Raw genomic sequence first — 25,215 nt, forward strand, 5'->3', positions numbered from 1 at the left:
GAGCAAACACACACATACACACGCGCACACGGATGAAACAGCGTGTGTATGTGTGTGAGAGAGAAAACATACATTCATTGATTCATTCATTCACAAATGGGCAATATGAAACAATGTAAATAAACCACAATGGCTAGACTTCACACATGATGAACAGAGATGAAAGGAGGAGCTTAAAGTGGTTAAAACCCAATATGCAGAGGTCACATTCCATCAGGTTGGTGTGGGTTTGCTGGATGAAAACAAAAAAGTATGCAAAACGAAATAAAACCATGATTTTACATTTCCTGTTTGACGTTATAAAGGACGAAAATGCTTCCTATTGGCCTAACATGACATAATAGATGAGAACAGGTTGTGGAAAGAGTGATTCTTTATATTCATGGGATGGTTGAGGATAGACTGCTATCGCTGCTTGATCATGCATACTGCACTTTCATTATTCGGTACTTTTGCACAATACTATGCAAAAGTCAGAGATCACCCTTTATTGAATTTCCAGTCAAAATAACAAAACAAGAAGCTTGGCTTCAGGAAAAAAAGTAGAAAATATATATTTGACAGAAACTCTGAAGCCTAAACAAGTGACAGAATCTGTAAGGACATTCTTCCACGCCGTTAAAGTTCAGTCTTAGACGTTAGTTGCATTTTCTGCTTCTCATAATCCAAGTAAACCCAAACACATTCAATGGTGTTGAGGTCTGGACTCTGGTGTGGTCACTCCACTGCAATTGATCTTTTTTTTCCCTATTTCCTTTTCTTAGTAATGATTTCTTGAACAGCTACACATCTTTTCAGACTCATTGCACTGAGCTGTCTTCTCACAGTGGAAGGATGGATAGTAACGTGGATTTTTTCAGATCTGAAGCAGCTTGACTTTCTTCTCTCTCTCAAAGACGAAAGTACTGTTTATCTGATGTTCACTCCATTATTATTCTTCAACTTTCTCTTTCCTTATGCAAATGCACTACCCTAAATCTTAATTCCTCAGAAATATGTGATGAAAAGTGAAATATGTTGTACGTAAAGGCCATTTTGACTGGAAATTGAATAAATGAAAGATAGTCACTGACTTCTGCACAGCTGTATCAAAAGGAGTCTTGAGATATTCTCTGAATACAATTTGTCATATTTATTCATTACTTTTCAATCTAAAGTTATCATTCATTCTTTTGTAGCCATCAGAAAAGGTCTAAAAAACCAGCAACAACAACCAATAACAACTACCTGAACCTCACAGTGATCATTCACTGTAATTAACTGAAAACATCAGTAAAGCAAGTAAGAAAACTCGAACATTAGTGGGACAAGCATGAGTGCCTCTTTCCTTTCTGTAGGTTAGTTGTTCATTTTATTTAGGTTAGTATTTTGTTGCATGTCACGTCTTTTGGGGGGCAGCTTGAAGTCTTCTAGGCATGGAATACATGAGTTTGAATGAATAATGTTCAACCAGGCTTGTTGGATTTTCTCAAACTTATTTGAATTTCTCCACTTAGATTTTTGACAATTCAACTCAAGTTAAAATGTTTTAGAGAGTTAATGCAATTAAGTCTGTTGGAAGGCAGGTTGAAGATCTCTGGTTTGAATGTGTATGCATTCAGATTAGTGTCATCATAGTTCATTTAAAGCAAAATGGGGTTGGGTGAAAGATTTCTAGTTTGCAACTGTGCAGCTGGACCCAAAGTATAGATCGCTAAGTTGTATATAATGTAGCTGAGATTATGTACTTCCATACTTTTGAATTTCTTTTTCCAGGCTACTGCCTGGGTAGTTTGTAGCAATAGTTTAATTTGGACAATTGCAATTCAGCTCCTGTCCCTTGCGCTCTAATTCAACATACAATCTGACTGCATTCCCACAATGTGGCCTCTGCAACAGCACAGCCAAAACTCACTGACTCACACATACAAGCGCAAACACACAACAAACCACATCTGAGAGTGGGAAGCATGCCAGTGAACTGCAAGTCCACTATTTAAATTTTATTTAAGAGACACGAGTGTCGTCATTCCCTGGCTCTGCTATAGCTGAACAGCTTCTACTCAAACAATTACTGTGGTTGGTGGAGTCAAAGGAGATGGTGACTATGCAGGAACAGGAAGTTCAAATGAATTTCTTTTAAGAATTCATTGGAGACCAACAATCATAGGAATGTTCCCAGATTTAAGCGACTTCCACATTTTTTTCTTCTAGTATGGGAGTGACGATGTTACAGTCTGGATAAAGAGTGCACGGTTACAATGAAAGGGAAGTACACAAGAGGATCACTTTGCAATACACATACGTGTCCAGTGATGGTTTATTTTCCTTTACATACCTATAACATGCACTGAGGGTCAATACCAAACAAACCAACCCAAAACCTCCAAAATCCTCCTACATGACACAGTAACACTGAGAATCTAACAGTAAAATCTATCACTTCTACTGGCCTGAAACACCTTTGGCTTAAACAGTTCTACTAGGTGATAAAATGATAAATGCTGACTGGTTCTCTGGCAGAACTCTGCCAGTCTATTGTATAATAATTGACTTAAATATCCCACAAGCAGAATTTATTTTAGTCAAACATGTGCAGTATATTGGTTCAACATCAATAAAATACATCAACACAATTCTTGCCAAACATAAGGAATGGCAGTAATTGGGCTGATGTAATACACACTCACCGGCCACTTTATTAGGTACACAACTGTTCAGTTGCTTGTTAACACAAATTGCTAATCAGCCAATCACACGGCCACAACTCAATGTATTTAGGCATGTAGAGGTGGTCAAGACAACTTGCTGAAGTGCAGACCGAGCATCAGAATGGGGAAGAAAGGGGATTTAAGTGACTTCGAACGTGGCGTGGTTAGTGGAGCCAGACGGGCTGGCCTGAGTATTTCAGAAACTGCTGATCTGCTGGGATTTTCACGCTCAACCATCTCTAGGGTTTACAGAGAACGGTCCGAAAAAGAGGAAATATCCAGTGAGCGGTCAGTTGTGTGGACGAAAATGCCTTGCTGATGTGAGAGGTCAGAGGAGAATGGGCAAACTGGTTCCAGATGATAGAAAGGCAGCAGTAACTCAAATAACCAACCAAACTCTCTGAGGAATGTTTCCAACACCTTGTTGAAAGTCTGCCATGAAGAATTAAGGCAGTTCTGAAGGCAAAAGGGGTCCAACCTTTTACTATCAAGGTGTACCTAATATACCTAGTGGCCGGTGAGTGTATTTCATTCATGTGGAATCAATATACATCTTCCAACTCTAATCCTGAAATTCATCTGACACTCCAAGAACACAACTTTAGCCACTAAACTGTGAGTATAGTTAGGACAAGTCATTAAAACATAGATAAACACAGAAACCAGGCGAATGCTTACCTTTATTAGAGAGGTACACACAATCGCACCAGCATTCACCATTGGATTATGGGGTTTATCTGTGGACAAACAAGAAAACAATCAAACAATGTTACATGTCAGTATAGTAATCAGTAGGAACTGATGAATTCATTCAAGAAAACATTGCTGAACTTTAAAATTGAGCCAATTTATTTATAATAGTTGAGATGCTGTGAACTGACTGATAATTTGATTTAAGACTGACCTAATCTATGTGCTAATGGCTAAAATCTTTATAATTTGTACATATGGTTTAGTTTGTTTGAAAACCCCCTCAGACACAGGGAGAACATGCAAACTCCACACAGAAAGGTGAGGTGACAGCGCTACTCACAGCACCACTGTGATGCAAAAAGACACCACAAAACTGCAAAATATTCATACATGAAAATTAGACATATAATTAGACATATAATTAGACATATAGTTTCGAAACAGGCACAGTGTGTTTAAGTGCAAAAAAATGATCCTTTGCTTCTCATAAAACAGGCCAAAAGTGACACTGGGTGAATGAAAGACATACGAGTTTCAACTGAATTGTTCAGGTGAAAAAACTTCATGAGTGTGCACACAGCTGGGACGTCTTAACTTAGTCTGAGCTGCTTTTGGAGATGCTACAACTCGACAAAGCAGAGGACAAACTAATCCTTTTGGTGATAGTTAAAAAGTTGATTGAGACACTCAATCATTCAGCCTGGTTGTCGCCATTCCAATGACAAAGCGACTGGTGGAGTGAGTTCATGTCACCAGTGAAAGTTTGCAAAAATCGAGCCATGTGAATAAAACAAATGTTGCATCCCAAAAAATGTGCTTGTTATGCAAGACAGCAATAATTACGCAAGCATCATATATTCAAATTAAAATAAAAGTCCAAATAAATGATGTGTATAAGACACACTCCACAAAAAGGATGGTAAACAAAACTGAGGGGCGGTTCAGTGACAAAATTTGAAATTCAATATACTGTTTATTTTGTCAACTATCTGATGTATGGGCTAATTGTACATCAGTTCCTCTTACTTGGACATGTAAAGGAGTAGAACAGAAGCTTTTATTCTGATTAAATGTTACTCAGGGTGAACCAGTGGACATTATGCACTTATAATGTAAATCTATTGACAAGTGTAACAAGTGAAGACAACTAAGGTTTTGTATGGTGGTTCTTAGTAAAAGAGTCCACCTCGTGGCTTTACATGGAGAAAAAGTCATACTCTTACTCATTCATTACGTTGCTAACTTCCTACAGAAGGTGACAATCACAGGACTGAGACCAAGTTAATGCTCATATGGGTCCTTCCTTAGATTCATTAACGGACACATGCACAGTGAGGATGGATTGTGTTTCGGAAGATTTAAACATCAAGGCCAAACGAAGAGAAGCAGCAGAACTGTCATTAGTGTGGAATTACAGCTCACACCGGCTTTCTCTCCGCCCTACTGATAGCATCAGAATTCCTCAGCCATTGCATCACTTCCTGTCACTGATGCCTTGCTTTGTGGAAGCAGATTTGCTGCTTCCTCTGTCAGCTAATCTTACTTACAGCCCATATTCGTCAAACTTTTCCAAGCATATGTGCTGATGGAAGATTGTTTTGAACAGTTTACCTTCAAATGAACCATTATGTTTACACCAGTTCCTCTTACATAAACACGTTAAGGATCGTAAATAAACACTACTCAGGGTAGAGCCACAGGACTTGCTCAGAGTGATTTTAACAGCAAAGTAGTGCACTTTGTATAATTTTGACAGCACTTTTTATAATGCATTACAATGCATTACTGGTGCAGTGTGTTTGTTCCTACTCATCATACCTCAGAAACACTAAACACTGTGATGTTAAATTTGATGTGTTAATAATGATAAATGATTCACATCCTTAACTAATTTTCCTAGTTTGACTCATCAAACGATCCGCAGTCCCTCCCTGAAAGCCCCGTCAACATTGTTTTACATTTTTGTTTTAATAGTAAAGATGTGAAGCGGAGGACTTTTCAATAAACATATATATAAAGTAATAACATTTAATAGCAGATAAATGCTCCAAAGGTTCTGAGCTGCTGCCTGATCTGTGTGGGTCATCACATTTTGCAGATAATGTTTCTCAAGCTTTCGTTTTATGATGGGTAGATCACAAACATATCGTATCCAATATTTAAATGCTAGCAGCACTAACATTATATTCATAACGCATAGTTAGATAGATAATCTAACTGCTGGTCTGTGCTTCTAAAACGGAGGTCTCATAAGCTCCCATTATGAGTCGGCATGGTCATATGTGCAGACATGGTGGAGTAATTTTTTGTGTGCCCTATTGTGCACCATGCCTGTAAAGCACAACTGTGGGGAAACACTGTGAGCTATGTTAATGTTAGGGAAGAACGTTTTACCTTTTTATTCATAGAGTTAAGATGGACCGCTAACTATCGCTCTTTCATAAACGAAGTTAATCGCTTATAGTAGGATCCTATAACAGATGGCCAATGCAAGTAGTAAGTAGCATCCAGCTACATTACAAACACTGAAGTAATAAACCCTAATAACAAGCACCGCCGGAGCAGCGGGACAGCAGTCACTTCATGTAAGGAAGAGGAACGCAAAAAGATCACTTATACACATCACTAACTTTGGCAAAGTTTAGGTCACCAGCACTAAATTCAGTCAAAATCAAGTTGACCTCAAGAAAATGCAAAGAAAAGTAATTTTCTTTTAGTTCAAACAGAAAAGACCAGCAGCATTCGTTCTTGAAAGTTCATAGTAAAAAAAAAAAAAAAACAAACCCTGTGGCTAATTGAAGAAAATCATGAAAATGAGTAAACGGGCTCAAAAAACCAGTTGCTTATACACTTGATATGACAACCACAGCCCACTCATTCAGATGCAGCCTTTAAATTGCAAGTTCTTTTGATGGCTCTAAAACCAGTTATTTTCAGCTACTTCAATGACGTGAACTTGTTTATCTTTGAAGTATTCTCACTCTCAAATATCATTTATTAGCAAAACACGCTGTTGAACCTGGCAGACTAGTCTGGTTTTAGGTATTATTTAGGTATAATCAAACAGCAAACTATCAAAAACAAAAGTCCAAACTAGAGAATGAGTCCCTTTGAAACAAGGCTACACAACAGTGTTAGAGCTGCAATCACGGAAGAGTAGGAACATACAGGCACCGTCGCTTTCACTCAACGTCAGGGATGAAGATTTTCATGTTCACTCTGCATTCATGAAATTCTCATGTTCAGGCTGATGTGAACCCAGTGCTGACATGATGAAAACAACGCTACTGAATTACTGAATGGAATAAAAATACTCCGGTGAAGCATAATATGTCCATTCATATAACCATAACTAATTGCACTGCTTTATAAACCATAAATAATTTTAAAAATCTTTTAAGGGTCAAATTTCACAAAATAATGTGATTAATTGTAATTTTTTTATCATTTGACAATCCTAATCATAAAAATTGTATAGAATAAAAGGTTCTTTGTTCATCATGTTATATTTTTGCTATAAAGCTCACCCATATGAGGTCCTAGATCGAATTTCATCTGAGACACATTGCTTCATCCTTGTAATGGTATTCGTCAGTATGAAACCAGATGAAAGCCGGTAACTCACTCGCACGGTCATAAAAGCTTCAAGATGGCCAAGATGACTTCTGATTTAGGAGTAGGCTACCTCACATTCTCAGAGATACTGGGTGGGTGAAATAGTGTAGCAGAATTAAGATAGCAGGGAGTAATATGGCTGGGTGGCCTCAAGGCTTCTCACCCCTGTAAGAGTCAAGGAGGGCACTGTGATCAACATCAGGATAGCAAAAATGCCTGATCTGAATTTCAGAGACGGCCATAGCAGCTTGACTAAAATGTAACGTGATTTATGTTGTGCTTTTTTCAGTTAATGGGAATCCTGCATCCCTGCAGTAGGCCTTCCAGTAAAGACTGGAGCTCTAATATGTAAATGCACCTTTAATAGAAAGACTTAAGCTTAAGATTTCCTAATAATCTGACACCAACATCAGAGAAACTAAGAACTACACGAGTCCCGTGATATTCTTTTACTGTAGGCCAAAAGATAAAGGACGAAAAAACTACTGCATATCTTAGAGCTGAGGTTAATGATTTGAATATTGATATATTAGTGGAACGGCGTCTGAGCTAACGGCTAAAGCTAAACTCAGTCTGTGGTGGACTTGTGCCATGAAGAGGCTCAAAAGCGGCTAATCCTCACCCTCGTCGTTCAGAAAGAGTTTGTTGAAGCGTAAGCCACTCGGCTCTTTGCCGATGAAGCGGTGCACGTACTCCGTGCCATGGTCATGCACAGCGATGGCGTACTTCAGCGGCTTCACGCACGACTGCAGACAGAACGGTACTTTGGTGTCGCCCACAGTGTGTCTGTGTGGGAAAGAGAGAGAGAGAGAGATTTGAGAAAAAGGACAACTGATAACCAAACATCACATACAGTCTACTGGAGGTCATTTACCAAAATGCAATCAAATCAATAACATTATGTAACATGGGACACTGAAACCTTTAGTCTTTAGACTTTACACTACAGTTCCTAGTCTGGTTACCTTTTATTGTTCATAAGAAAAAAAATCTCTCTTCCAGTTAGAACTTTTGGTAACAGTTTAAGGACCACATACTGGGTGTTTATTAAGGTCTGGTTCTTTGCTCAATAAGACCCATATTAGACACCTCTGAACGGTTTATTCACCATTCAATAAACTTTACTCACTGTGGTCTGTATTAGTGCGAAACGGGAGGTTTGTTAGGTAAAAATCAGTAGTAATTGCATTATTAGGTGTAATAATGCACAATAAACACTCTGTAAAGACACTGTTAGGCAAACTACTCAGTATGACTTTATCACCTAAATTCACACGTTACTAGTGGATAACTCATCATTTCGTTCCCACAGGTTTGAGGAAGTATTGAGCGACTTAATTAGAGCTGATAATGCTTTAGCAATTCACTAATACTTCAAGATGTGTTCCATAAGAAAAAAGAAGAGTTGCTGTCATCACTAACCAGCAAGTTAAACATATACTGATTCTATAGATGCAATACTATTCATGATATTTTTATTGCCTTAAACATTGAAATCTCTTCCATACAAGAGTTGCATATATGCAAATTTGGTTGTTAAAAGGGTTGTAACTAACTAAAAAAATATCCTCATCCTCATATAATTTTACCAAAAACGTATTAAATGATTTTTAGTTTAGAATATGGAACCAATCTGAGACTAATAAGTTATAAATTCAGATGATTATGCTAAATAATTTGCATAACGAGGTCTTAACAAAAGTAAATATGTTTGTGCACTATGACAATAATGCAAATCTTACTGATCTTCACACAGTATAACCAATTATGTACTAATACAGGTTATAATGAATATATGTATAGTGAATAAAGCATTTAGAACTGTGTAATTTAAGCTTTACTAAACAAATGAAAATCTTAATAAACACTTTTAACATGAAAATCGTTAAACTATACCAAAACATGTGTTCTATTCAAGCCTGTTAAAGAATACAACAGCTGAATCTCTGTAGTGCCATGGTAGAAAACAGGCAATGTGTTTCTTTTTATCAGTGCGCAGTCATGTACATTAAGACTAACCCTTAAAAACACACACACTAAAAAAAGTTAATTTTTGAGTGTGTGGATTCAGAGCCAAGTTCACAGTGCACATCACCATAAATAACAGAATGTAGATTATAGAAAACAAACAGTGCAGTTGAACTGATAAGGACTGAAAACAACCTAGTCATGGCACTATCAGCATGGCAAATAGACCCTGAACAACAACAAGGGGGCCACAGTATCTCTCTATCTGGCTGACCTCAATATTATATATCTCACACTTTATCATGAGTTTAAGATATAACGAGTCAAGGGCATCAGTTCCCTGTCAATCCCAGTGCATTGTTCTCAGCCTTTGTCAAAAGTGGTTTGTTGTATTTGCCCACATGGTCTTTGCACTTTGCTAAAAAGCATCAACATACAGATGCAAGCATGGTAGCTGGTGCTTATATTTATGCTTTTCAGCTTATCAAGAGTCATTCCAGCAGCAAGGAAAATGCTATAATTAATTAAGCTTAACAAAGTAAAGACAAGTGAAGCACTGAAATTAAAATTCTTGACCAAAATTGAAACCGACATTTAGGACACATTCAACTGAAACTGAAAACCCAAAGGAAGGATTTTTCATTTTATTTATGCTTTTGAATGAATGTAATAGTGCTGTCAGTGCTTCAAAGTTGATAATCACTGCGTTGTAAAAGAGAACTGAGAACCAGAGGATCTATTTCATTTTCAACAGTTTGCTAAATAACATTAAAAATTGTAAAATTATGAAAATGTAATACTACACGGTTTCTCAAATGCATTAAAAGCTGAATTACAGAGCAACAAAAAATGTTCTTATCTGAACATGTCATTCGGGTATACCAATGCTATGAAGGGGTGTGCTTGATCCGCAATGAATGCCCAGACTCAGACTTTAACAGCAAAACATTGCCTAGAGCATCACACTCCTTCCACTGGCTTGTCTTTTACTCACAGTGCATCCTGGTGCTATCACTTCCCTACATAAACGGTGCAGGCATACCCAGCCATTTACGTGATGTAAAAGAACACAGCAATCGACCATGTCATCTTCTTTCATTGCTCTACGGTCCAGTTACAACACTTGCGTGCCTTTTGGAGGTGTTTTCAGTGGTGAACAGACGTTCACATTCCTCCCACAGCAATCATTAAAATGTTCTGTGAATTGTGCCACAGAAGCCCTTCTACTTGGCCACCCAATAACCTGTTGCTGGTTTGTGGTTTGTCCCTCATTGGACTACTGTCAGTAGGTACTCACCATTGCTGACCGCCCCACAAGCCTTGCTGTTTCAGAGATGCATCAAGTTAGTGGTCACAACGATTTGGCCCTCGCCAAAGTCGCTCAGGTTAGCACACCTTCACCCATATCTACCGTGAGACTATAAGAACCGACTGTCTGACCATCTAATATACACCAGACTTTGACTTGCACAATTGTTAAGAGATAATAAACGTTATTCACGTCATCTGTGAATAGCATAATAATCATTATGTTTTGGCTCATTATGTAAATTACTAGAATGTTGGGCATGTCATAAACATTGAAATGAAAAGATAGGAGCTGTAGCAGAATCTGGAAAATGACCAAAACAGGAAGAGAACAATTCAAATAATAACATGTTTTTACAATCTAGGCTGTTGACCCTCCCATAGTAAGAGTCTTTATTCCTTTATGAGCAGGGTGTTGTGAAATGCAGCAATCTTACAAATATACACCATCTTTACTGCCTCTGTGACAAAAGCAAGAGGATCTACTGATGTGGCAAGGAGTACCATGAAAATCGACCCTGCCTGAGGGTTTATGGCACTTTTATCAATTACAGAAGCAGCTAGAGAGAATTTCACATCCTTAAAACACAATCCAATGATGGGTCTACACCCACAGAGAACTGCTTCACTCTAATCTAATCTGTGTCCAATGGTCCTGTGACTAATGACAGATGACTCAAAACATAACACAAGTTTTTTCAGTACTGTCACAGTTCTCTGGTTGGCCTCAATTAGCCTCAATTGATTCAGTAATATTAAGATAATGAGTGTTTTTCTTTCTTTAATTTTGGGTGTTGCGCTATCTTAGAGCCTTAATAGTCCTACTTTTGTTCCTTCACAAGTTTGAGGTCTACATTAGCTGTATATGTAAATGTACCTTTTCAAATGAGTTCTTACCTTTGTCCGTCCACTGTGCACAAGGACACAGCCCACAAATCCGGGCTGAATTTAGCAAGCTGAGGAATGTAGTCAGCAACCTGAGAGAAACAAAGCACAAGTTGCTCAGTTTCACAACTGCAGTCCTTTAACAACATGCAGGAATCAGCAGAGAGACATAATGAATGTTGGATGAAGGTTAGAGAGCTCACAGCATAAGTCTTACCTGACCTCCAGACAGATTTTTAGCTTTCTCATAAAGCTTGTCAATGTGGGCAGCAAAAGACATGAAATCGGGGATGACAAACTTCTTCCGAAAAGCTTGGGTCAGCAGCACTATGTTGCTCTGGACACACCTGGGGAAAACACAACACAGTGAAAATAGCAGAACGACAGAACGACACCAAAACTCAAGCAAGTGGCTGTGAGTGGAGGCTTAACCGTAAAACACCAACTTTTTTCTGTTGTCGTTTCAATGGAAACTCGAATAGAAATGGTTTAAACTGGAAAATCAACCATCGCCTGAATAAAGTGCTTTTTACATAAATGACTGATTATAAGCCCAGCAGTGCCAAAAGCTCTAGACACATCACTTGATTTTTCACCGCTCAGTTGCAGTCACTGAGTACAGCACAAAGCAAAAAAAAAATCAAGCAGACTTTTCCTTCTAGCTGCTTGCATTTGCATTCTTCCTGCAGTGGAAGCCACAGGATCTTGCCAGGAACTTTGGTGCTAGACAGCCATTTTACAGGAATTCTGATTGAAACAGCTAAAAAAATGCCAGGGCACGAATTAGTATCTGTTCACCCTGGCAGCAAATCTGAAAGTGTTCATAAACAAACTGAAAAAGCCTCTGAAAATTGCATAATTAAGAGCAGACCATAGGGAAACTACAGCAGATCAAAGGGAAGTATGGCGCAAAGAAGAAGGGCCACGTTTACCTAAATCAACCCGCTGTTACGATTAAGTAAATGAAACGATTCAGAAAGATTCTCACACCTCACAACAACAATCTCAGTGCTCTGATATTCTGGCTGAGAACAGGCCCTCCACCATTCACCTCCTGTGCCCATATACAAACAGAAAGTCGAGCCTAGCAAAGCTACAAGCCAGCACAGCCATGCAGAAACCTAGTGTGATGTGGAGGAATTCTTTATGGCTGCATGAGAAATGGAGGAGCTGAGTCCAGGCTCATCTCGACTGATCTATGAGCAGACACGTAAGCTAAAATTAGCTGCGCAGGGAGCTGGCCCCCCAGATGAATGAAGATGTCTGTACAGACGCCATTTGCTGGTGATGGATCATCATTTGCTCTCAGGGAAGGAAGAGAAGCAACAGGGAGAGCAGGGAACAGATGGTCAGCCTCACACAGCGGCCCTATCTGTACACCATCTCCTCTCCTCCATGCTCACTATCGCTGTACCTACCCACCTCCATCTCCTGGGTCCCTGCTCCCTATAATGCACCACATAGGTCATGAAATAATGACTTCTACACCCAAATGGCAAATACCTCCACTATATAGCCTGTAAGGGAAGCAGTTAGGGTTCAGCCTCTCTCTAGCTGTCTTACACTACACCAACAACTGCCTAGTGTATCTCTCTCATTACTACAGGTGGGCAACAGGCCAAAACAATGAATGTTTCTATATGATTTTTTTACAGCAATTTGAAAGATAGCAAGAGCAACAATTGTAATCATGCCGTACACCATTCAAAGCTGTCTTAGGAAGTTTTAAGTCTTGCACAATTAAGTGAAAGTAGTTTTGGTAAAATATTACTCAAGAAAAAAAAATGTATTTCCACTTTTATTTCTGTTTGATTAAAAGTACAGATAAACCTGCTAATTGAGCTCAAGTAACAAACAAAATGCAGCATGAGTTCTTATATTTCTATTTTTCATCTAAATAATATAAGACAATACCTAGGGCTGTGTATTGTCACATTTTATACTGATATCAACATCAATACAGATTTATAAACAACACTTTTTTGGTTTTGGATATCTTTTTTTTTAGCTAGAATCTGAAAAAGAGTGTGGGTTTCAACAGAAATTAACGTGAGGTCCTGGAAGTGGGTATATTTACTATGTATAACGGGCTACAGTCTAAACAAGAAGCATTGACATTAATAACATGCTTACAAAATGCAATTTAGACTGCCAATCAAGATGCAAAGTTTAGAAAAAATGTGTATTGTATTCCATGTGGGTATTAAAACATGGTATTGAATGAGACAATTTTTGATACTTGGTAGTGCTGAAGTAATTCAGTCAGTCCAGAGTGCTTTCACTTTAATACTTCAATATAATTAAAATCAAGTACTTCAATACTTCAACTCAAGTACATAGAATACTCCTACTCTTACTCACTTAACTCACTTAAATACTCCTACTCTTACTTAAGCGCTATTTTGCCCAAAGTATTTTTACCGCACTCAAGTACAGGAGTATTGTGCTTAGTCCTCCACTGAAAATAACGTGTCATGATACCTCAAGCCTTTTTCATGACAAAAAACAGGTCATTTTTGGGGGCTGATAAGTAGGAACAGAAACACTGCCCCAGAAGTGCCACATTTTAAAAAATGCTTAAAAAAACAGTATGTTGTATAACTATTGTTTTTTGTTTATATTCAATGTTTCACAAACTGCACTGATCTAAGAAGGTCCAACTACACTATCTTAAACTGGGTTTAAATTATATGATGCGATATGTTCCACATAATTTTTTGTGATAACATTAACATATCATTATATCACCCTACTCTCTTCTCTTCTCATTTTCACTACCTATATTTACCCCTCTCGCTCTATATTTTGCCCTTTCCACTCTCTCTCCCTTCCCCCTGAAGTTTCTTCTTGTACTCCATAAATTACCAACCTAATACCAGCACACATCCAGAGCACAATTTCACAGCCTCTAATAAGACCATCAGTGCTGGTTCATCAAGTCACAGCAGTAAATATGACACTGTTCAGGGACAGAGAGGCTGAGAAGCAGACAAGCAGAGATCCATCAGACTGCCTGATGAGACTGAAGGGGACGAGGTGTGGTTTGTGACACGGTACAGCCTGAGTACGGTGATGTATGGGGTTTGCTCAGGCAGAACTAAGTGATTCCCTGCACAGGACAACTAGCTATAAATAAAATTCATAGTAGGGGTGTGAGCAGGCATCCAAGGGCTCGTTAACTGATCTGCAAGCACTGAAATACAAAAATCACTATTTAAGGGTAAAAAAAATTTACTCAGATTCAGATTAAGATTAAGGAACAGTTAGTTCCAGCCACACAAGCTAATTGGTTGAGAGGCGTTCTAACTGTGCTGTTATTTTGCCATAACGACTTTTTCCACAAACACTATCACTCCGCTGAGACACCATTGCAAGCAACGACTTTGACAGGAGATGCTCAAGCTATTTCAACGTTCAGCGGAAGGAACTGCGAACATTAATCATATTAAAGGGCCAGTTTATTCATTTCTTACTTTATTTATTTAACTGTTGTATAAAAGCAACAGAACGCTTGAGGTTGTGTATTATCGCTATAACATCACGGCTGTGATGATATATGGTACTCGCATTCGGCTCGTGCCTGCGACCAAATCGCAGCCGTGATGTTATTTTGTGATAACACACTCCCTCTCGTGTTTTACAGCTTAAAAACATTTAAAAACTGCCATCAAAAGCTCTGGGCACAATCATTTAATTAATTTCCACATTTCACATACAGTAACTGCATAAAATCAAGCTCAACCGAACTAATTATGTAATGCACAGTCAGTCGGTGTTCTTTTTTATGTATGGATGATATCCACAATAAGCTCAAAAAGGACACTGTTTACTACAGTAACACAATTTATCACAATGATAAAATGTCATCATACTGCCTAATGCAGGCTATAGAAAATAAAAATCAGGATGCATCAAGAAGCACTGAGAATCATTTTATAATCGCATCTTGGCACCTTGAATTGAAATTGAATCGAACTGTACGATGTCTAACCATTACTCTGATATCTGTTATGCTGCATAACAAAAAGTCAAGGGGAATACAGGCCAGCAGTTAAATGAAATGCCTTATGCTTTAACAAGTCTGTAAAGTTGAACAGTTTTGCTTTTAAGAGTATTTTTCATTAAGTAGGTATGGCATGCTTTAATTTGAGTACAATGTCAAGGATGCACTTAAGACTTAGAAGACTTAGAATTCAGAACCATTAGCCAACTGTGCTTGCACACAGAGGAATTAGACCTCCGCATACCCATCTGTGCAGTGAAACACCCACATACATGCACACTAGTGAATTCACACACACTAGAGGGCAGTGAGCACACCTGCCCAGATGAGTGGGCAGCCCTATCAAAGGTGCCCAGGGAGCAGCTGGGGGTGAGGTGCCTTAATCAAGGGCACTTCAGTCATGTCCTGTCGGCTCAGGGGATCAAACGGGTGAAGATACGGTCACAAGGCTGGTTCCCTAACCTCCAGCCCATGACTTGAGAAAGCAGAGGTAGTGCAGCTGTAACTAGACTAAAAGCTCAAGGTGGCATTACCCAGAACTAAAAAGAATGTGTAGAAGCCCACAAGTCAGCGTCACGTACTGCTAAAGTGCTAGTGGTACTAGAAAGTTAGTGGCTCATCTGAAGAGGCAGCCTCTGTTACTCAGGTTTAAACGACATGAAAGCCCACCATGAGCAGGGTACACGTCAATATCAGCTGAAGCACTTTTTTCTTTTTTGGGGTTAACCAAATACCTGTTCATTAACGCTTGCTGATACTCAAATATCAAAATTACTCAAAATGCACATCACTAGTGCATAGCGCTGGCCAGTAAACACAGCTGTCATACTCTGTTTATCTGTACTTTGTATTAGTATGAGCACGGCACAGGAAGGATGCATATTTGATCCACCACCTCATTTAATAGTCTAGACTCAGGGCATGTTCACATATAGCATCTGTTTCACATGGAAAAACAGTGAGACTAAAGGTCTGGTTATGCCACAGCAGCACAACACACAGGCCTGCGCAGATCAGACAGGCTTAAAATAGTCTAATTTAGATGAATTAAGTGAAAAAAGATACTCGTTCTCCTCTCATCTGATATAGGCTTACATTACCATATCAGTCTGCAGAGTGACCATGAACTGTATCTACACTTGCATCACCATGGTAACTAGCTTTCCTGAGCCAACAGCATAGTCCACGTAATCAGAGGAGCATCTGCCCAAATTCAATTATTTCATTGCTGCAGTTACTGCACTTCTATACTTGATCATGCAAAGTAGCAATTCTCTTTACCTCACCTTTAACCCCTAAGAGCAATTAAGTCATATCAACATATAACTAAATTAATTTTCGTTATGGGCAACAAAATATTTGAACACTTGTACTCAGTCATCATTACAGTTCATTACATCAACTGTATCATTACAGTTTGATGTAATAGTCACAGGTAAAATGTATATACTGTAATACCTAATAGCAGTACTAAATCTATTTTTGTAAGTTAACAGTGGATTTTTTTCCTCGGATGCCCCTTCAGTTTTAATAAGACCCATTTTAAACAACAAAATTAAATATGAAATATTTGTATTGTGCAAAATAGCAAAAAACAGAACAATATGTAGATAAACCCATGTCAATGGTGCTTTCTAACACATGGCCTGCAGCCCCCCAAAAATGGTGTGAGATGTTATTTTGTGTCTGAATTTCTAATAGGCTAAAGTTGGCTTATTATTTGGGTATTATGTGATTATAATACAATAATTATTACATTACAATAATCACATTATTGTGGTAGCAGGTATGTGATGGCAGCTCCGTCACAAGGTACATGGGACCTGTAAAAGTGCCAGCTTGAAACTGCTGCACCATTTCTTGCCTCATAAGCAAGTCCTATATACTCGTTCTAGAATTTGGAAAATACAGTTATCAGTACCTCAGCTTGTTTTAGATATAAGGTATGTAAGACCATTTGGCAAAGTACCCATGCATGTAACCTTAGATGTCACAGATACTGCACTGATAACAAAATCATGGTATAATTCAGCATTAGTTACTTCTCACTCATAGCTGACTGAAAAGCGAAGAAATAGCAGAATGTGTGGATTCTGCATTTCAACCTATACCAAGTAAAAGAGGAGATATTTTATTATGATTTGAATTTGATGGAAAGTAAATGTTAATGTCTGCAGCCTTTGCATTTTTGCAATGTTTTTGGTATGTTTTGACATTGAAAAGGATTTAAAAATATATCAAACATGATGATATTGAATGCAAACTCAATGTCAACGTAAATGGAATTCACTGTATGTTATTAAACATGTAATTACAAAATTACATGTGAATATAAAAGCAAAATAAAACCAACAGCTCTCATTTTTTACAAGTGTTCATATTCTGGGCATATGCAGACACAAGAACAACTACAGCTCTATTCACAAAGTGCTGACTCACTTTTTGAACAGATGTCGGTCCAGCATCACCCCGTCTGACGTGGTCTTTAGGGTTACTTTCAGCATGTCCATACATTCCTTCAGTCGGGGGTCTCCTGTTCGCAGTCCAGTGGCCTTCAGTGCCTTGCACAAAAACACAATTTGAATTGTAGTATAATCACCCTCACATGTTGCAGGCATCAAATTCAGAATGAGTGAATATTTACAAAAAACAATAAAATGTATCCATTTGAACATTAAATATCTTGTCTTTGTAGTGTATTCAATTGAATATAGGTTGAAAAGGATTTGCAGATCATCGTATTCTGTTTTTATTTATGTTTTACATAACGTCACAACTTCATTGGAATTGGGGCTGTAATCTGACAGAACAAATATTGCAAACGCGTAACGTTTCCGCAAGATAACAAGCCTAATATCAGTCCAGAGGAGAAATAAACACTGCAGCTTTTATAATATTCTGCGGTGTCCTATTAACAACAGAGTGTCAAGGTCTGATACAGTGCAGTGTACATAGCTTTAAATGAGATAACCTGTTAAGATAAGATAACCCAAGCGTAACTAAACATGGCCTAATGCCTATAGCTCAAACTGTGGACCATGAACAGGAAGCTCTTTGAAAAGCATAAGTTCCATCATTGGTCAGAAACTTTATGTTAGCAATTATGTTTTCTCCAAATGGTTTAGCCTGGTCCTTGTGTATGTACTTGTGTATGCAGGGATAATGAACAGGGTTGTTACCGTGATAAATTTGTGGGCTGGGATCCTCTCCTGGCCTTCAGCAATGGTGTAGAAGAGCAGGTCCTCCAGGCTCGGCAGGATACCCGCCTTTCTTCTCCTGATGCACACAAAAGAACAGAGTATAGAGACATATTAATGAGATGTACACTGTTTCATAGCAGATTTATTTGTCTCACGCATACACAGTGGCATATGAACACAGAGGCATGTTACAGTGTCAGGATGAACAATAAGAGGATATAACCCAGCAGGTTGGGTCAGCTGTGAGTAATGCATCTTAACATTGTCACAGTGTCTTAGACCAGCAAAGAGGGACAGGAGTTTTTCTGTTCTTCACTATTAGTCACTTACATGTGTCTAATGTCATTAGGCTTGTTGCGTCTGTGTTTAAAGAAGCAGCACAAATGACTTACATTTAAATTTTACTGCCAGACATTTACCTGGAAAATGGAAAGGAGCTTTTCTTTCCTCCCTATTAGTCATATCTTAATCTCAGTATGCTTGTCAGTCATTAGCCAACATGTATCATGGTCATTAATAGGAATGCACTGATATGTGAATTCTGTGCCAATGCCAATATCCAATTAATTTCTTGCACATATTTCTCAAAGCCAATGCTGATGTCAATACAAATACGTTCATGAAACGTTAAAAATAAAGGGCCCGTGTAACAGAAAACTGATTTTCTCTCACTTGTTTTGTAAAAGAATGTATGTAGTATCTAGTATTAAATCAATGTTAAAGTTACAATACATATCAATCGCACCCCTGGCCATGCAGGCCATATATGGAAACTAAGTGACAAAAACAGCCCACTTTGAACTCTTTACGTATTTATATAATCTGCCTTTTCACACTGAAGCTATAAGGAGTGTTTGAGAGCAGACTGTTCTTTCAAAGTGGTACAAGAAAGGGCAGCCAATCAGAACAGAGATTATTTAGATATGTTAATGTCTTGAAGGCACAATCAAAAAACTGCTTGTTTAAATTTTAACATGAATGATTCTGGTACATAAAACCATACAAACCTCATAACTAAAATACAAGAAATGTAGGATATGGGCCTTTGTATATGTAAGATTTATTTCTTAGCATAGCAGCTTAGCAAGGATTACATGTTCTGATCTTCTGGATGAACTGATGCAGCATCATCATATATTCATTTGAATTATTGCTACAATCTAAGCATCGAGTGTTGATACCTTCTTAAAGTAATCTTTTAGAATATAAATGTGATTCCTGTATCACTGTACATCCCTGGTCATTGATATATTCTTTTTTTGAACAATCTAGGTTGCCTCTATGGAAAGACTGATAATGATTAATCATTCATTGGCAGGAATGTCTGGCATGTATTACGGTACAATGGTGACAGATTTCAGACACAGATAAATTACTATGGTAACTGCATATGTAGCGCCTTTGTGGTTGTGATCTGACTCACTAAAATGAGTGAATAAGAAGGAGGAAGTTCATAACAGTGGAGATACTGTCATACACTAGAGGTAGTAGAGGTAGTACCATATAATGCACTGCTCATAAAATCAGTTGATGAATGAATGAGATTGCCTAGGGGTGGGCAATATGATGATATTTTATCAGTATGATAAATGTCATAACACACTTTTCTGAGCATAATGTGGACATCATCAGTGCTTAATGAACACAGATAACAACATGGTGTCACGACTGGCCCCTCCCACTCCTCCATGTGCTTTTGTTTTGTTTTGGTCTTGTCCATGTGCTTTCCTTGTTTTGATTCTTCCCTGTCCTGCCCCCTTGTTTCCTGACTCCACCCTTGATTATTCTCACCCGTGTTATCCTCGTGAGTATTGTTAACCCTTTGTATTGTATAGTTTGCATTGTATTGTTCGGTGTTATATCTTCTGGCCTCTGTTTTATTTTCTGTTCTCTGTTGTGGTGTTTATCCTGCATTTTTTTTGGCATGTCTGTCCACCATTTTGTCCGTGTTGGCGCTCTGACCCCGGACCGTTTTTGACCCTGATAATGGATCTCGCTTCTCTTCGCATATGCGTCCGCCTCATCATCACTCCCCCGCATTATATGGTTAATTGCAAAGGAAGCATAAGTAGACCTGTTTAATAGAATTAAGTGCAGGGCAGTTTGTAAATTAATGAATAAAAATAACTTTAGTCATAGGTTTTTATTATCATTATTATTATTATACATGGCCGGTTCTATTTTGTCTGATCCAACTAATTAAATCTCAGAAATACCAAATATCATGATACATGATATTTGAAAATGTCATTTTTTGCCATATTGCCAACCCCAAAGATTGCAAGAGCACAGCAACATATAGTGCAATGTATAAGTATTTGGATAGCACAGATTTATGCTGTTTTCTGCTGATATCGGCTTAATATCGATACCTGGTATCAGAACTGTACCATCTCTACTTGGAAGTAGAGATTGTTGGTTATTAAAGGCATGTACATCTATGCTGAGAGTACCATGCACCTTTTCTTATACATAGTTCCACTATTTCAAGACCATTATTCATGGGATATTATTAACCCATTTAAAACAACTAGCAAGTGAAACGGCCACAGTGTTTAGCCCTCTTTCTCCTTCATAAATGATCTAACATTTAAGTACTATACATAAAAGGATAGAAAAGTATGACCTTATTGTATAGATTAAGGAAAAATAAATGCTGACCCTGTTTGACTGAATCAATAAGTGTAAAATGACACGGACAGTTCAGGTTAAAATTAAGAAAGTCTAGCCTTAAATAAAACTGCTCATATTTGTCTACTTAGTTCCGTACTGTATCACTATCTGATTATTTTGATAGTGCATGAAATTAGTCAAACAAGGCTTGCGCTTCTCACATATCGTCATCATTATCATCATTATTGTCTTTCTAAATCATAATATTATTATCACTACAAAAGCCATCTACAGCAGAGCTTCAAAGGGGCCCCTGCATGACGTAGGTGTGCGTGTGTAAACTCCCTGTTGTTGGGATGAAGGTAGTGGTTACCTAACTGAGCCGAGCTGTGCATTATCACATTTGGATGGCTCAGGCTCTGATGTTTGCCAAGCCGCAGATAAGCTGCTCTGGCATTGGGCCACATGGCAGTTTGGGGACTGAGTGGCTGGCTGTAGCCGCCATTCTCACAGAGCTATCCAAACACACTCTGTCCAAACATAGTCCCACCAGAGCAGGAGCAGTTTAGCATTCCCACCACTGAGCGCGCACAATACATCTGTCAGTTCACTGCTCCCCACCAGATCCTGCCATGGGGCTTTGAACTTGATCAGGAGACCAGCATTAGACAATATACTTAGAATAAAAAACAGGCTTGACAATAGAAAAGACAGTTATTGAAGAGAGAAGATGAGAAAGAACGAGTAAAGTCAGAAGCATCGAGTTTAGGAGAGAATGATTTCAGATTGAAGGAAATAAAATAAACTGATACTTACACAAAACGCACACGGCCAAACAGTGCGATGGGGAAAAGAAAAACATGCAGAATGGATGAGTGACCTTAAACACCAACTCAAAAGCAGTTTTTAGCACACATAAAATGGACAAAACACCACATTTTAATTAAATGTTATTAAGCAATACATGCAAAATGACATCCAACACTTTTTAAAGTGAAACAATTGTGGTGAACTGAATATTTTTGCATGACATCAAAAACTAAGAGCAAGGACACTGAATACCTCATTTTAGTGCTGGGCAAATATAATGATATTTATTGTTACTGTGATAAATGATTTAACATTGTCACAACATGCTTAAAAAACACTGAACTGCATGTTTTATTGCAAAGACAGCACAATTAGTCCAGTTTAAGTGGATTTAACCATTGTGGGGTATTGATGTTTGTTATTCAGTGGTCTGGTGGACCCACTGCATTAGGGTTTTTTTTTTCCAAACTGGAACCATAGCAATTTATGTGAAAATACTACATGTTTAAAATATCACAAGTGTCCAGTCTAGGGTTCTCTTATAGCAGCTGTAGCCAGTCAGCAGTCTGCCCACGCCATCCACCCTCACACACACACACACACACACACACATACACACACATGCAAATACATACACATACAGAAACACAGACACACACTAACAGCAGGCCATGTAGGAGGAGAACAGAGTGAAGGACACAGGCACCTACACACTTTTATTCCCTGAAGGTTGACCTCAACACCATTGTGTAATATAAATGTGTGGAGGGTGAACAGTGTGAAACATACTGTAGCACACTGAAATTGTGTTATTTTATATGCTCTTCAAAGAAAATTAGCAAAGGCCAAGGATTCTGAGGTTGAATTAATAATAAATTGCATATTTTAAAACACTGAAAATGTTTAACAACATGTAAGGGTTAATGCAGTACAGTCTCTGGGAAAATGGAATAAAAACACTGCATTTTTAAATGTGCCACTGCTGGGTCTTTATCGTCTGTTCCAACATATCAGTTCTCAGAAAAAATGAATACTGTGACGCATACTGTGTATCTAGAAAATGCTGTGTAGTATTACGATGTTATATCTTCGCCGTATCACCAACCCAACCTCTTATAAAAAAGAACGTTTGGCTTCAAAAGCATTTCACTGTGAATCCTCATAAAGCTCATAAAACTATCATATTTTTAGGAGTATTCTCACTTTATGCTGCAGAGTTGAAACGAGGACGACGCGTAGGTGGAGAATGTGTCTCATCACCACATTCTAAAAAGCAGCGTGTTACATAAAGGAAAAAATCAATTGGCTGACTGTGATTTCAGCGTGCAAGTGAGGCAGGGGCCACAGCAAAGCCGACAGAAGCTCCAGACAGAGCAGGTCGTGTCCTCTGCTCGCGGTCAGCAGGACAGAAAACACAGAAGCTTCTGCTGCAGCTTCCAATTATCACCTCCAGCTCTGAGGTTATTCTTTCTTTCTTTCTTTCTTTCTTTCTTTCTTTCTTTCTTTCTTTCTTTCTCTCTCTTTCTTTCCTTCTCTCTCTCTCTCTCTCTCTCTCTCTTACAGACGAGAGCCAAAAGGCAAGCTCGGTTCACAGCCTCTCTGCAGGTCACTGAGCCTGCAGAACAGCAGTTTGTGAAGCTCCCCACAGGGCATCTGCCCTCTCTCACCCTCTCTACCTGTCTCTCATCCTGTCTACGCAAAAACCTGTTCCCATCCACCATATCGGTTCTCTTTCTTCCCCTATTCCTGTCTCTCTCTGGTCATCTCTATGTGGGATACCGGGAATATTTCGAGTGCCTGACGTGACGTCCCCACCCAGCAGCAATGATAGAGTAAACAGAGCAGCCTGATTCACACACTCACACACGCGGGGTCTGATAAAGAGAGTAAAGAGGACTGTTCAGTGGAGAGCGGTGCACAAATCAAGTCCAGTGCTATCTCTCTATTTATCGATCTGTCCATCTCCACAGTAACAGTGCTGCAGGTCGATGGTAATGTCTCATGTTTTCATGTATTTTGTATATTTTAACAGAAAAGCAGTAAAAATAGATACAATTCTTTATCAGATTTAAACTGTAGGTGATTTTTTTATGTATCAGTGCTTTTCATTACACTTTTTTAAAAATACCATGATAATACTGAAAAGTATGATTATTCCACTTATGGAAGCACTGATATGGCAATTCAAGACTAATGCAACTATACAATATTTTCACAAAGTTATCTGCCATAACAAACATTTATAAAATATGAAAATTGGGACTAGATTAACTGCAAATAGCATATATCATCTCTTTCACTTAACAAACAAGGCCCAAGTCTTACCAGAACCCTGTCCGCTTTGCTAGTCATTGCTGATCTGGGATATGGCTCTGTTCTATGACATTATAGATAGCTCATTCAGTATGTATGGCCCAGGTATGGCCATACACTGTAATTGGTTGGCATGTATTTCATTTCAATAGTGTTCATAACATATGCCATTTTAAATTTTTTTAGATTTGGCTAAAGCAAATTTAATAAACTGATAATAAACAGCCCCCTACCTGCCCCCCATGAAAACTGCTTCCAGAGTGCAATAAATACATCATCAAACATCTGTTTGAAATATTAGTCAAGTCATCTGTACTATACTGATAATTTTTTAAAAGCAATTATCTGTCATTACCAATATGACTCTGATATCACTGTGCATCAATTATTACTACAATGTACAAATGTATAGGATCCATGACCTACACTGAATGATGTTATGTGCATGATGTTGGGTATGAATAAATATGTTGCAAAAACAGCACTGAAGCCGAGATTAGGTGTGTAACAAAACACTGTGATCATATATATTTAAATTCAGTACATGTCCATCACAATATATGCCCATTATGATGTCAAAGACACACAATATTCTATTCTATTCTATTCTATTCTGGCATCAACTGCAATTATATTGTTACAGTAGTTTGATGTTCAAGGTAGCAATCAAGGTAGCTATAATCAAAACGTAAGCCAAGTCTCCGCTTCAGAACCGAAGGGCTCAAAAACAGGAAGGCTTTAAAACTCTTCTTCTTTCGGCTGCTCCCTTTAGGGGTCGCCACAGCGGATCATCTGCCGCCATCTTGCCCTATCTACTGCCTCCTCTACTTTCACACCAACCATCTCCATGTCCACCTTCACTACATCCATAAACCTACTCCTTCTACCCGGCAGCTCCATCTCCAACATTCTTTGCCCAATATATCCACTATTCCTCCTCAACACATGTCCAAACCATCTCAACCTGGCCTCTCTGGCTTTATCTCCAAACTGCTCCACCTTCACTGTCCCTCTGATCTGCTCATTTCTAATCTTGTCCATCCTTGTCACTCCCAATGAAAATCTCAGCATCTCCATCTCCGCCTCAGGAAGGCTTTAAAACAAACCTTGAGGGAGA

General features: G+C 38.5%; 1 protein-coding gene across 5 annotated transcripts in view; it reads right to left on the reverse strand.

The window, feature by feature from the left end:
- Positions 1-25,215, reverse strand: part of glsb (glutaminase b) — a 71,607-nt gene that overhangs the window by 30,173 nt on the left and 16,219 nt on the right. For 3 of the 5 annotated variants that reach the window (XM_017713494.2, XM_017713497.2, XM_017713496.2), the window contains exons 2-7: positions 18,342-18,438; positions 17,602-17,723; positions 11,377-11,506; positions 11,172-11,251; positions 7,621-7,784; positions 3,369-3,427 (exon numbers count right to left, since the gene is read on the reverse strand). In XM_017713494.2, the coding sequence (XP_017568983.1) occupies positions 3,369-3,427; positions 7,621-7,784; positions 11,172-11,251; positions 11,377-11,506; positions 17,602-17,723; positions 18,342-18,438 (652 nt within the window). Of the gene's footprint in view, positions 1-3,368; positions 3,428-7,620; positions 7,785-11,171; positions 11,252-11,376; positions 11,507-17,601; positions 17,724-18,341; positions 18,439-25,215 lie in introns of those variants that run through there. The other 2 variants (XM_017713495.2, XM_037539299.1) reach the window with 2 other exon arrangements.

This window comes from Pygocentrus nattereri, chromosome 6 (genome assembly GCF_015220715.1).
Source record: "Pygocentrus nattereri isolate fPygNat1 chromosome 6, fPygNat1.pri, whole genome shotgun sequence".
NCBI lineage: Eukaryota > Metazoa > Chordata > Actinopteri > Characiformes > Serrasalmidae > Pygocentrus > Pygocentrus nattereri.